The following is a 14,086-nucleotide window of genomic DNA, read 5'->3' as shown; positions in this document are numbered from 1 at the left end:
ATTTGAGGATGAGTTCCCTCACAGGATTCTGTCCTGCAAGTTACTGCAGAGCATGTAGATGTATGACCAAATATCAGGCATACATCAGGTGCAAGGAAGATGTGTACGACCAAAGGCAAGACAAATAAAAAATGCAAGAAGGAAGCTATGTTCCAACTATAGCCAACTTGCATGCTAGATGGAAAGACCTCAATTGCAATAAGGCAAATGATATCAGGTTTCTCGAAAGAAACTGGCAAACCAGTGATGGATGTAATGTATCAGAATTAGAATCAGCAACACAAAAGGACAGAACTACAAAAACTCAGGTGACTCACCTGACTGATAATAATCAATTCACTCCTGGTCTGTAGTGTTAGCTTGACAGAAACATATTTCCACCAGAGAGAATCACTCACCAAGCTCTTACACTGTTTAGATTCATTCCAAACCATCGTAGAGAATCCAAACAAACCTATAACAAGAGAGACGAATTGCTCAGCTGAGGCTGACAAGAATGACAAGGCCTTGAATTTCCATTAGAAAAGAAAGTTTGTGAGAATCTGGTAGCCTCAAAACTCTACAGTTAGGTTACATATTGTAATATCAGCTGCCAGCACTGACAAATATATCATAAGTCTTTCAAGCACCCAGGTGGTGATATTGTCTTCACTGCCAATGCTAACTACCCATGAGAAGACTTACAGGTGAAACCCATAGGAAGCATCAATACTGACAGCTGCAGTTCAATCCCCACTATTTCTACTGATGACACTACAGCCCTGTCTACCACCTTCAGGCCAAGGTCTCCTCCACCTGCAACAGCTGCACATTATTATTATTATTATTATAGTGTATTTCAAACAAGCACTAAACTGCATGGGGTCATGCAGCACTCAGCAACTATTCAGAATCTACAAACTATCTAGCAGCAACTGTGGCTTATATGGTAGCATCTTCAGCTCACATCTGAAAGACCTGGATTTGATCCCTGCACAAGTACAAATGTTGGGCATCTTTGCTTACACCTGCTGCCCCTAGTCACTTAACAGTTAACAGATTCCTGGGTGATAACCAACTGTTAGTGGGTTGCATCCTGGGAAAGAGAGTCAAGAGGATCTTGATGGAAACAAGCCAGATTGAGTGGCTTTCATGGGTTTCCTTGAGTTATTAACCCTCTGGGTTAATAATCTGAATAAAAATCTTCAAATCTGTACAGATGCCAAGCCAGTCACCAATATTAGATATGGGACTGACAGAAGAGTACGACATACGGGTGGACAAGGAATTGCTTGTCTTCATCAAACCAAATGCAAGTAAAAACTTATAAAACATAATCCCACTAAACATAGCAGTGACTTAATCATCAAGATAAAAAGCATACTCAATATAGGTTATCATTAAGACTTCCAGTGTTACAAAGTAGTATACAGAACTGACTTCCCACACCCTGCTGTACTTCGTAATAAATATGGTTGTTCTGCATCTCCAGCAACAACTAATCTCCCAATGCAAGTACTATAATATGTCTCACAATGCCAGACATAAGTTGCCTGTTTTTGCTATTTCATTTTTGTCAGTTAATTATAAGCAGATACAAGTGATTGGAGAAATGATGAAGTAAAGGGTGTCATAAAAGAGAAAAAGGTGGCTTATGAGAGGTTTTTACAAACCAGAAGTGTTATAAGAAGAGCAGAGTATATGGAGAGTAAAAGAAAGGTGAAGAGAGTGGTGAGAGAGTGCAAAAGGAGAGGCACTGTCAAGAAATTTTAATGAAAACAAGAAAAAATTGCATTGAGGTACCTGGAGACAAAAAATGTTATCCATAGAAGCAAAGAAGGGAATGTACGAGAGTATAGTGGTACCAACACTCTTATATGGATGTGAAGCATGGGTTGTAAATGCTGCAGCAGGGAGGAGGCTGGAGGCAGTGGAGATGTTGTGTCTAAGGGCAATGTGTGGTGCAAATATTATGCAAAGAATTCGCAGTGCGTAAATTAGGAGGAGGTGTGAAGGGCTGAAGAGAGGATGTTGAGGTGGTTTGGTCATTTAGAGAGGATGGAGTAAAAGAAGATAACTTGGAGGGTATATAAATCTGTAGTGGAGAGGAGGGGTAGAGGTCATCCTACAAAAGGGTGGAGGGAGGGGGTAGAAGAGGTTTTGTGTGCAAGGGGCTTGGACATGCAGCAGGCATGTGTGAGCATGTTGGATAGCACTGATGAAAACGCATGGTTTTTGGGATCTGACTAACTGTTAAGTGTGAGCAGGGTAATATTTTGTGAAGGGATTCAAGGAAACCGATTAGCTGGACTTGAGTCCTAGAGGTGGGAAGTACAATGCCTGCACTTTAAAGGAGAGGGTTGGGATATTGGCTGTGTGGAGTGACATTTAAACTGTCGTATCTAAGCGCCTCTGCAAAGACAGTGATTATGTGTGTGCACAATGGTGAAAGTGTTTCTTTCTTTTATGGGTCACCCTGCCTCGGTGGGAGAAGGCCAATGTCTTAAAAAAAAAGAAGTTAATATGTTAACCTAACCTAATCGAGAGTAACAAATACAAGAGGGCCCCACTTATACGGCGGGTTAGGTTCCAGGCTACCGCCGTAAAGCGGAAACCGCCGTAAAGTGGAACACCCTTTTTTTCCACTTACAAATGGATACAAACACTAGATAACAAGTTTACACTAACATATATTATGTTAGCAATAGAACCAGGCATCAAAAAACAATAAAAAAGTACAATACACACATAGTGCACTCATTACTTACCTTAAAATATTTATAGTCTTAATCTAGGGTGAGACAAGTAGTATTTATTGTAAGAAATCAAGTGTGGTATGTATGGTAGTCAGCCAGGCTACCATACCAGGCCACCCCACCCACACATACTATTCTATGATATTTAAGCATCCCAGAGCGATAAAATGTATATACAGTTCACTCATTACTTACCTTAAAATATAGGGTGAGATGAGTAGTATTTATTGTAAAAAATCAAGTGTGGTATGTATGGTAGTCAGCCAGGCTACCATACCAGGCCAACCCACCCACACATACTATTCTATGATATTTAAGCATCCCAGAGCGATAAAATGTATATACAGTTCACTCATTACTTACCTTAAAATATAGGGTGAGATGAGTAGTATTTATTGTAAAAAATCAAGTGTGGTATGTATGGTAGTCAGCCAGGCTACCATACCAGAGAGAAAGAATGAGTGCATGAGAGAGGACAGGCGCAGAGTTATGTAAACAAACCAGGCGAAGGTAAGTTTTGTAAACAGTGTACACGTCTGGTTTGTGTACAAGTTACATTGTGTACAGGTTGTCTCTACATTGATACGGTAGAATAAATAAAGAAGAACACTCCCATTCTCATGTAACATCATTTTGAGAAGAAATGATGCTCTGAGTGAAGGCAATGGAAGTAAGTCACTCTGACTTTTTTGGGTTATCCTAGGTTCTCTACACATATGTTGTTATGTATTTATGTTATGTATCGTGTTTATTATATAATTTTGAAAAAAATATCATGGATGGATTAATGAAAATGTGTATATTAACGTAATATACAACATTTAATGATACACCGAGCTCAGACAGGGTAAACAAACAAACTGAACAGGTTGTGGACGATCACTCGGTCAGGCGAAATAGACGGTATTAATACGTGTCCAGTTTTAGTTCATTCATGTACATTTGTAAGAGTTTGTGAAACTTTTACCTTATAATATTTTTATTATTATTATAATAATTAAATCACGAAACAAATACTCTTACACTGTGTACAAGTTAGTACAGAATTATAGCTATAAAGTGAAGGCATACGAAAGGAATATTTTTCTACAGTTATCCCTAGTAACAGGTGACGGGCTAGAGAAAACGTAATTCTTCCGACACTTCTACAAACCGTTTGGTAAACATCTCATATATATTTGTATAAATTTTTATACTGTGGGTGCATGTATCATGTTTGTGTGTTACATAATGTGTTTCTTACATAATTTTGAAAAAAATATCATAGATTAAGGGAAATGTCTATATTAATGTAATATGCGACATTAATGCGCCCAAGAGATTATTATTATTACTATTATTATTATTATTATTATTATTGCATCAAGAGTAGAGAGACTCTTAGTGATTTTAATGTGTACCTACATGCCAGCACAGTGTGTAAGTTTATTTAGGTACAGGTGTACACAAGTTTAATTATCAAGTACAATACATATAAAATATACAATAACTTTAAAACACTTGAAATTTTGGAAAGTTTCCAGACATAATAAGGAGATGTGCTCAGGGAGAATGTAAACAAACTCGGTGGGCCGCTGTGACCGTATTAGAAAAAAAGGTGGGGGGAGCCGTATAGCGAGTTTTGGTCATAATTTGAAATGTCCGTATTAGCGGAACGCCGTAAAGCAAAACGCCGTAAAGCGGGGCCCTCCTGTACATCTATGAGGTCCCACGAAACTAAAAAGTATGAATAATACCCGATTCTGTCTGAATAATTTTGTTTCACATTTTTTAAATTTGTATTTCAAACACCAACTGAATTTTAAAAGAAAGAATAATCAGAAAAGCAACCGAGTACAATTTGGAAAAAATTCTATAATTTTTCAATATAGGGATTGTGCACCAAGCCTGAAAAAAAAAAACAAATGGGTACCACCAGAAATTAGTGGATAATCAAATTTATTCATTAGTTGCCTGTGGATAATCAAAACCCACAATTATGTACTGGACACGCAAGACTCACACATCAACACCTTAGGGACAAAAACCTGGCACCTTTCTGTAAGGACTATCAAGTTGTGTTGACAGTACGACTTGTATTAATCAACTGTCCTATTTCTTAGAGCATGCAGATTTCACTTTTGACACCTCCAGTGCCCTTGATGCACTCACTTTGCTTGCCCTTCACCTTGAAAACCCCACCATCAATGCTCTTTCTTTATATGACACTAATTGACCATTTCCACCAAGCATGACTTTCGTTTTGCATTCTTACTAACACTCCACCTCTCCAACTTCTAATGAATCCACCCTCTTTTGAATGCAGTGCTCTCAACCACACTAATTTGGTGCTTCATTTTTTAATATAATAATCCTATATTAGCAACAAGATACAAGTCTTGATGACCAGGACACTGTCCTCACAGATACCAAGACAGTGTAAGTTATGAAAGGAAGGGGCACACTGCAGGTACTGGTGAGACAGTGTTATCAATACTACAAGTGACAAAATAATACCTGCCACAGATAAAGAGAACCTAAAGGGCAGAGTCAGTTACTGTGGCACCTAATCTCCAACCAAAGAAAAAAGTATTTGGATACAGTTTTCATTCTAATTTGTGGGTTACTTGTGAACTGTACAGAAACATTATCCTACAGCGATAATTGTATGATAATCTTTAACCACTGTGGTATCATTCTTTACAACAAATGATAATTTCATGATACTGTTTTACACAACAAATATATAGAGTGACTTCATAAGAGTGATTTTGTTGCAATGCAATTCAAAATGTGCAACAAAAAAATTTGATAATAATAAGCACCATAAATCTTAAATAAAAAAAAAAGTCAAATGCCTTCACATTAATGCATATTTGTTTGGTATAGGTGTAGCAAGTTCTTATTTGTTGGTACAATTTTTTTTCTATAAACATATTGGCCATTTCCCATCAAGGTAGAGTGGCCCAAAAAAGAAAAACTTTCGCCATCGTCCACTCCATCACTGTCTTGCCAGAGGTGTGCTTACACTACAATTACAAAACTGCAATACTAACACCCTTCCTTAAGAGTGCAGACACTACTTCCCATCTCCAGGACTCAAGTCCAGCCTGCCGGTTTCCCTGAATCCCTTTATAAATATTATCTTGCTCACACTCCAACACCAAGTCAAGTCCTAAAAACCATTTGTCTCCATTTGCTCCTATCTAACATGCTCACGCATGCTTGCTAAAAGTCCATGCCCCTCGCACACAAAACCTCCTTTACCCCCTCCCTCCAACCTTTCCTAGGCTGACCCCTACCCTGCCTTCCCTCCACTACAGATTGGTACAATATGGTAAGGAAATGTGGCTTTTATTATGACGATGTTCACATTTACTAAGAATGTCAGTTGATCAACCTCGGCTGTATCTCAATAGGCCCATGTTAACCCTCCCTACAATCTTCAAATACTTATGTAACATGCAGAATGCGAGGTAAAGTATACTGCAGTAATTTTCGACTAGTACACTAGTAAAATGAAATTTGACTGCCAAATCTGAAGGTGTCAGGAACATAATCTTATTTTGTGTTTGTGGACTTCACTTTACATATCTGCGAATTTTTAAGAATAAAATGTGCATAGTAAAAGAGGGTTTACTGTACATCAATAACTAACATTACCTTTAGAGTTTGTTCTGTTGCTGCAGACAAAGCATCAATAGCAGCCATATTTTTTGCTGGAATCTTCTTTTTCTTGCTATTTTTCTTTTTACTTTCTTTCTTACTCTCTTTTGCCTTTCCTTCTTTATGTTTTTCATGCTTTTCTTGCTTATCGTGATGCTTTCCATGTTTCTCATGTTTTCCTCTGTGTTTGATTTTCTTCTTTTTCTTCCCAGTTTCATCTTTGGTTTTAAGTGCCACTTTATTACCCTGCCTCTCCTCTGCAGTCACCCCCTGATCTTCCTCCTCTGAGTAGTCATACACATCCTCCACTTTTAGTATCTTCTTAGCATCCTTCTCTGTAGCATGCTTGTTCTTCTTTTTATGGTGTTTTCCCTCTTTTGATTTGCTCTTATGATGATGATGGTGATGATGATGGTGGTGATGGTGTTTATCGTGTTTGTCACCATGTTTATGCTTCTTTTTTTCTTTGTCTTTTACTGAACCACTTTTCTTTTTACTCTGTTTCCCTGAATGATTGTGTTTGGCTTTTTCATTGGTTTTCACAACAGAATTGTCCTCCTCCTCCTCCTCCTCCTCCTCTTCAACCTCTTGTTCATCTTCCTCATCTTCAATATCATCTATTTCACCAAATAGTTCATTGTGTCTTTCGTTTATATAGTCTGTGTTACTTCTTACATCATCATTTTCTTCTTCATCACTTCTGTAATCATTATTATTGTAATATAGACAGACATCAGGCTCCATATCATCATCATCCTCCTCATCTTCATCATCAATCACATCGCTAACTACCTTCTTGTTCACGTCTTCTTTTCTTGGTCTTCCCACTTTGTTTTTTACAACTTTTGCATCTTCTTTAAGAGGGTCCTCTAGTGTGGAATGAGGTTCTTCTGCCGTTTCCTCACCCTCCTCCATCTCATCATCATCCTCAGGGTAAGGATCTTCCCTCACTAGAAGTGGTGGTTCCTCAAACTCATCCTCATCATCATCATCATCTTCATCATCATCCTCATCACGAAACTCATATTCGTCAATCTTTGGTTTGTCTTTATTCTTAGTTTTATCCTTTTCTTTGTCTTTTTCTCTGGAAAATTTACTTTTCTTCCACTCCTTTTCTTTCTCAGACATAATATGTGAATCATTATTATGCTTCTCCTTTGGTTTTCTTCCAACTTTCTTTTTTTTGCGTCCTCTTTTTTTTGGCGTGCCTTTTCCCCCATCTATTCTTGTGTTCTCTTTCTCGTCGCTGTTACTTCTTCTCTTGTTCTTTCTCTTTGCTGCTTGCTGGTAGCTCATATCAATGTACATTTCTTCATCAGAGGAAAGGTCTGCTTCAAGGTATTTAGCCTTGAGCTTAGCAAACACTTTCTCAAGTGTGTATGCCATGTGTGTATATTCTGCAAAACAGAGCATTATAAAATATATAATAGTAATAAATACATAAATTTAAAAAGCCGATAAACTTAAATAACCCTACAACTTATGATGAAGATTTTTAATAAGAAAGAATATTTTCTACAGAAAAATCATTATTTCTAACAACTGGTTACCAGATGGCATAGTCCCTCTGAAACATTGGGCCATTTTGTAAATATTTACCATTACATTTACCACATATATCAATAAACATTCTTATGTTCTTATTCTTACATAATTCTCATAAATGGTGAATTTACTTTGTTTACACTAACCTTAGAACTCTTTGTAACTAGGTGAAGTTAATGTGCTTTTTCAGCCCTTTGTAACACTACTTTCTAATATCCTTATGTTTGAATAACAATACAAAAAATATTAAAAAATTAATAAGGAGCCTTACCACTTTCTGGACCATTGTAAAGTTTGCAATTATCCATCATGAGTTTGAAGTCTCCCTCAAACATCTTAAGATTAGAGTAAAACCCAGCATCCAGGCGCTCCTCCATCTGAAATGTTGTCAACTACTCAATACAAGTCTGGAGGGACATCTGAACTGGTATATTTGCATGCCTCTGGCACATAAATGGTGAAAGTGTTTCTTTTTTGGGTCACTCTACCTCAGTGGGAGACAGCTAGTACATTAAAAAAAATTAACGAGTTCTCAGTACAAGTGTATGTTGTGATCTGTAGGTATAATAAAATTCATGGGGATGTGAAAAACTTACAGCACTTCAGACTGGGAGGAAATCAAGTTAGATTCAATTCCATGGATCAAGAGTGCCTCACCAACATCAAGGTCTGTTAGTAGAACACTTACAACTTTGCTGCAAATGCTGGGACAATTTTTATTTGGTATCACCCTACCAATTAATTTCAGTAAAATGTCCTCAGCCATATCTAAATTATTTCAACTTTTAAATGTTGAGGAAGAAAGGGAGGCGGTAATTTCATGCACTGGCCAGGGAGGTATACCATCTTTTAGGAGTGAAGAAGAGCAGAATGTAAGTGTGGTGGAGGTACGTGAGGCATTACGTAGAATGAAAGGGGGTAAAGCAGCTGGAACTGATGGGATCATGACAGAAATGTTAAAAGCAGGGGGGGATATAGTGTTGGAGTGGTTGGTACTTTTGTTTAATAAATGTATGAAAGAGGGGAAGGTACCTAGGGATTGGCGGAGAGCATGTATAGTCCCTTTATATAAAGGGAAAGGGGACAAAAGAGATTGTAAAAATTATAGAGGAAAAAGTTTACTGAGTATACCAGGAAAAGTATACGGTAGAGTTATAATTGAAAGAATTAGAGGTAAGACAGAATGTAGAATTGCGGATGAGCAAGGAGGCTTCAGAGTGGGTAGGGGATGTGTAGATCAAGTGTTTACATTGAAGCATATATGTGAACAGTATTTAGATAAAGGTAGGGAAGTTTTTATTGCATTTATGGATTTAGAAAAGGCATATGATAGAGTGGATAGAGGAGCAATGTGGCAGATGTTGCAAGTTTATGGAATAGGTGGTAAGTTACTAAATGCTGTAAAGAGCTTTCATGAGGATAGTGAGGCTCAGGTTAGGGTGTGTAGAAGAGAGGGAGAATACTTCCCGGTAAAAGTAGGTCTTAGACAGGGATGTGTAATGTCACCATGGTTGTTTAATATATTTATAGATGGGGTTGTAAAAGAAGTAAATGCTAGGGTGTTCGGGAGAGGGGTGGGATTAAATTATGGGGAATCAAATTCAAAATGGGAATTGACACAGTTACTTTTTGCTGATGATACTGTGCTTATGGGAGATTCTAAAGAAAAATTGCAAAGGTTAGTGGATGAGTTTGAGAATGTGTGTAAAGGTAGAAAGTTGAAAGTGAACATAGAAAAGAGTAAGGTGATGAGGGTATCAAATGATTTAGACAAAGAAAAATTGGATATCAAATTGGGGAGGAGGAGTATGGAAGAAGTGAATGTTTTCAGATACTTGGGAGTTGACGTGTCGGCGGATGGATTTATGAAGGATGAGGTTAATCATAGAATTGATGAGGGAAAAAAGGTGAGTGGTGCGTTGAGGTATATGTGGAGTCAAAAAACGTTATCTATGGAGGCAAAGAAGGGAATGTATGAAAGTATAGTAGTACCAACACTCATATGGATGTGAAGCTTGGGTGGTAAATGCAGCAGCGAGGAGACGGTTGGAGGCAGTGGAGATGTCCTGTCTAAGGGCAATGTGTGGTGTAAATATTATGCAGAAAATTCGGAGTGTGGAAATTAGGAGAAGGTGTGGAGTTAATAAAAGCATTAGTCAGAGGGCAGAAGAGGGGTTGTTGAGGTGGTTTGGTCATTTAGAGAGAATGGATCAAAGTAGAATGACATGGAAAGCATATAAATCTATAGGGGAAGGAAAGAGGGGTAGGGGTCGTCCTCGAAAGGGTTGGAGAGAGGGGGTAAAGGAGGTTTTGTGGGCGAGGGGCTTGGACTTCCAGCAAGCGTGCATGAGCGTGTTAGATAGGAGTGAATGGAGACGAATGATACTTGGGACCTGACGATCTGTTGGAGTGTGAGCAGGGTAATATTTAGTGAAGGGATTCAGGGAAACCGGTTATTTTCTTATAGTCGGACTTGAGTCCTGGAAATGGGAAGTACAATGCCTGCACTTTAAAGGAGGGGTTTGGGATATTGGCAGTTTGGAGGGATATGTTGTGTATCTTTATACGTATATGCTTCTAAACTGTTGTATTCTGAACACCTCTGCAAAAGCAGTGATAATGTGTGAGTGTGGTGAAAGTGTTGAATGATGATGAAAGTATTTTCTTTTTGGGGATTTTCTTTCTTTTTTGGGTCACCCTGCCTCGGTGGGAGACGACCAACTTGTTGAAAAAAAAAAAATTCTAGATGTTTCAAATTCATTCATTCCTCTTAATAAGACACTCCCACTTAATCCAATAAACTGTTTCTTCTATGTGTTGTTCACAGAACTACCATGTTGTCCCCCTGTACTTACTATATTTGCCTATCTTCATGACCTTCCTCTTCTACTATCCTTATTCTATCTACTCTCCAAGCACCACACGTGCTCCCAAGACTTTCCACTTCTAAAAGCGCTTATAATGCAATAATGATCCACCAGTGTTTCATATCAATGAATTAAAGATGGATTAGTCATTCCTTGAAATATTCCCTCCAGCCTCTTTCAAAATTATCAATAAACACATTTTTTTATTACTGTATTAATAAGAAAACTTTCATTCAGTAAAATTATTGTGGTAAATTGATTCTAACCCTAGTGATGTGCATAGGTCTTCGGATAACTGCATAGTAATTGGGTGCATATTCCTCTTCAACTGGATCATGAAACGGCCATGCGTCTTCATGGTCCCGTAGATGTTCAAGAACCTTGTACATCCCTGTGCGTAAATCGTCCTCAGTTTGTAAAACCCTGTTAAGGAATATAACTTTATGTAAATTTCCTAAAGTTTTTCTTGTGATTGTACAGAAAATGTTAAGTAAAAGCTTAACTGCAAAATAATCATGACTGTGTTTATAACAAATCTTTGTTTTTAGATGCTATTCTCTTAACAAAGATGCAAGAATTGACTCCATGTTAGGCATTACAATAAAAAAGTTTTGCAGTCTTGAAAACAGCACGGAATACATCCACAAGAGAGAATGTATCCAGAGTACCGAATACGTACATTAAGTGCTAAATATGGATACAACCTGTGACCATCACACTTTACCCAAAAATTAAACTTTACCATTAAAATGAGTAAAGTCGCACTTAAACACAAACTGAAGGTGAAGGTGTAACAATGCCTCATAACTTGAAAATAATAACTGAAAAAATTAATCTGAGCAAGGATGCCAAATGTGGATTACTTATTCCACTACAATGTTCATCATTAAAGTACACTGCTCTCTCCCTAAAATGACCACAAAGTAGGTCATCCCTTGCACTTTAGGATATCCTTCAACTATCTAGGAAGTGATTAAAACTCATTCTTCAGGGTTTCATGGGGTAAATTTTCCCATGGTTTACAGATGGCATCCTAAAACCATGGGAGTGGGCTGATATCCTTTCCCCTAGTAGATCTCTCTCTCTCTCTATCACAGCTAAAAGGTTCACCACGAGCCTGAAGTCTTGGAAATATCCTGGCCAGTCATCAAAGAAGGGTACCACATAGATGTAAAACTACTGAACAACAGATTTCATGGTGTGGAAAGGAGCACTGTCCTGCATAAAAACCTTGTACCCCCCTGCACTAAAGATTCTGGGAAATGATAAGAGAGCAATTCTAGGTATGTTATGACAGTTAACATTAGTGGGGACATATTTCAAGGCTTCCCTGGATGTGCTTTTCGTGTGGGCATATCATCAACACTGTCTTCAAGGAACCAACACAATCAGGGCTTCACGGAATGCTCACACACACACATCAGTGGGTTCTACCATGTCTTTGGTTTGATTGCCTGCCTTATGTAATCTAATGATCTTTGCAAATGTCTCTTGTGTCAGTGACTTACTTCTGCTCATATTAATTTGTCAACAGCTAAATATGTCCGACAAACTGAACCCTCAGGATCACACAGTGCATGGGCAACAGGGACACAAAACCATTCACCACACAAGCCAAGAAGGCACTAGAGATGCAACAGGTAGCCTTAAGGAATCCTGAGACCTTCCGCCTTTAGTTACACCAGTATAGCATTTTGTCTCATCAACAAGTGACTTTCATGCAGATACTTCAATGAATCATAAACAATGAACTTTATCCATGGTTTCTGAATCATCTAACCCAACAGATTTTGTCCCATGATTCTAAAGTTTATTAAATTGTGGGCTTCCTGAACAACATACAGTAAGTTGAAATTTTTAACTTCATAAAACTGCATGCATGTCTCAGGGCTCTGTATTGACATATAATTTAAACACTTTTTCATCTGTTTTTAATCAATTAATACTCAAAACTGAATGCCAGCAATTCATTCCCTGATAATAATACCAAATAATCAATATTAATATAGTATATGTAACTTACATATGTGCACTCTTGACTTTCTTTTTAGTGGGCGGTGACGTGACAGAGTTAACATTAGTTACATCGGGCTCAGGCACTACTGCAGTGTGATTTAATGAAAACGCTACTGAAGATAAGGAATTGTTGGTTTTCCGTCCACTGTAAACCTGAAAAGATAGTGCAAAATGTCATAATTTACAAAGATTCACATTATTACACAGTTTACCAAAATGATACACCAAAGTGGACTATAGGAGACCTGATCATGGAGCAGGTCACGGGGGCGTTGATCCCCGGACTGCCCTCCAGGTAGACTGCCATTTCTGAACATTTTGGAGTGTGTGATAGTCCACAATGAAAAACAATCTGGTACATAACAAAATCTATTGGAACGAAAAAACATCCAATGAACAAATAAAAACAAAGTGCCTGCACTCTGAAGGATGGCTGGGGATATTTTCAGTTTGGAGGGGCATCTGAACTGTAGTATTGGCATGTCTCTGGCAAGACAGTGATAAGAATGAATGATGGTGAAAGTGTTTTTTCTTTTGGGTCACCCTACCTTGGTGGGAGACAGCCCGTATGTTTAAAAAAAAAAAAAAAGTATTCCAGGTTAACTTTATATAATGTACCATAATTTTTAATCTGCTTATAATATCTGTGTGCCCACAAGATCATTGTAAATACGTTTTTTTTTTTTTTCAACAAGTCGGCCGTCTCCCACCAAGGCAGGGTGACCCAAAAAAGAAAGAAAATCCCCAAAAAGAAAATACTTTCATCATCATTCAACACTTTCACCACACTCACACATTATCACTGTTTTTGCAGAGGTGCTCAGAATACAACAGTTTAAAAGCATATACGTATAAAGATACACAACATATCCCTCCAAACTGCCAATATCCCAAACCCCTCCTTTAAAGTGCAGGCATTGTACATTGTACTTATTATAAATCAGTAATGTAAAATAATATGTACTTGTTTTTTAGGTGTCAGAAATGCAACCCTATTGTTTTCCATCAGATGTTCACTCCACATATCGCATTTTCACATATATAGTGGTACCCTGAATTTCGGCCATAATTCGTTCCAGAAGGCTGTTCGGGTGCCGTTACCGAACGAATTTGTTCCCATAAGGTATAATGTAAATCAGATTAGTCTGTTTCAGACCCCCAAAAATACTTACAAAAGCACTTACAAAAATGCACTTACATAATTATTCGAGTTGGGAGCTGTTCGAAATTCGAGGTACCACTGTAGCTCCAATTTCAGGAATGTGACCCACACAAAAG

The 14,086-nt window shown here is 37.9% G+C and overlaps 1 protein-coding gene across 1 annotated transcript in view; it reads right to left on the bottom strand.

Annotated features, from left to right (window-relative positions):
• LOC128706060 (trichohyalin) overlaps positions 1 to 14,086 on the bottom strand; it is a 262,272-nt gene that overhangs the window by 48,719 nt on the left and 199,467 nt on the right. The window contains exons 9-12 of the mRNA XM_070089295.1: positions 12,816 to 12,961; positions 11,059 to 11,215; positions 8,197 to 8,302; positions 6,378 to 7,777 (exon numbers count right to left, since the gene is read on the bottom strand). Coding sequence (XP_069945396.1) covers positions 6,378 to 7,777; positions 8,197 to 8,302; positions 11,059 to 11,215; positions 12,816 to 12,961 — 1,809 coding nt within the window. The remainder of the gene's footprint in view (positions 1 to 6,377; positions 7,778 to 8,196; positions 8,303 to 11,058; positions 11,216 to 12,815; positions 12,962 to 14,086) is intronic.

This window comes from Cherax quadricarinatus, chromosome 28 (genome assembly GCF_038502225.1).
Source record: "Cherax quadricarinatus isolate ZL_2023a chromosome 28, ASM3850222v1, whole genome shotgun sequence".
Classification (NCBI taxonomy): Eukaryota; Metazoa; Arthropoda; class Malacostraca; order Decapoda; family Parastacidae; genus Cherax; species Cherax quadricarinatus.
Note: the sequence above shows the minus strand (reverse complement) of the source record. Positions and strands in the feature narration are given on the sequence as shown.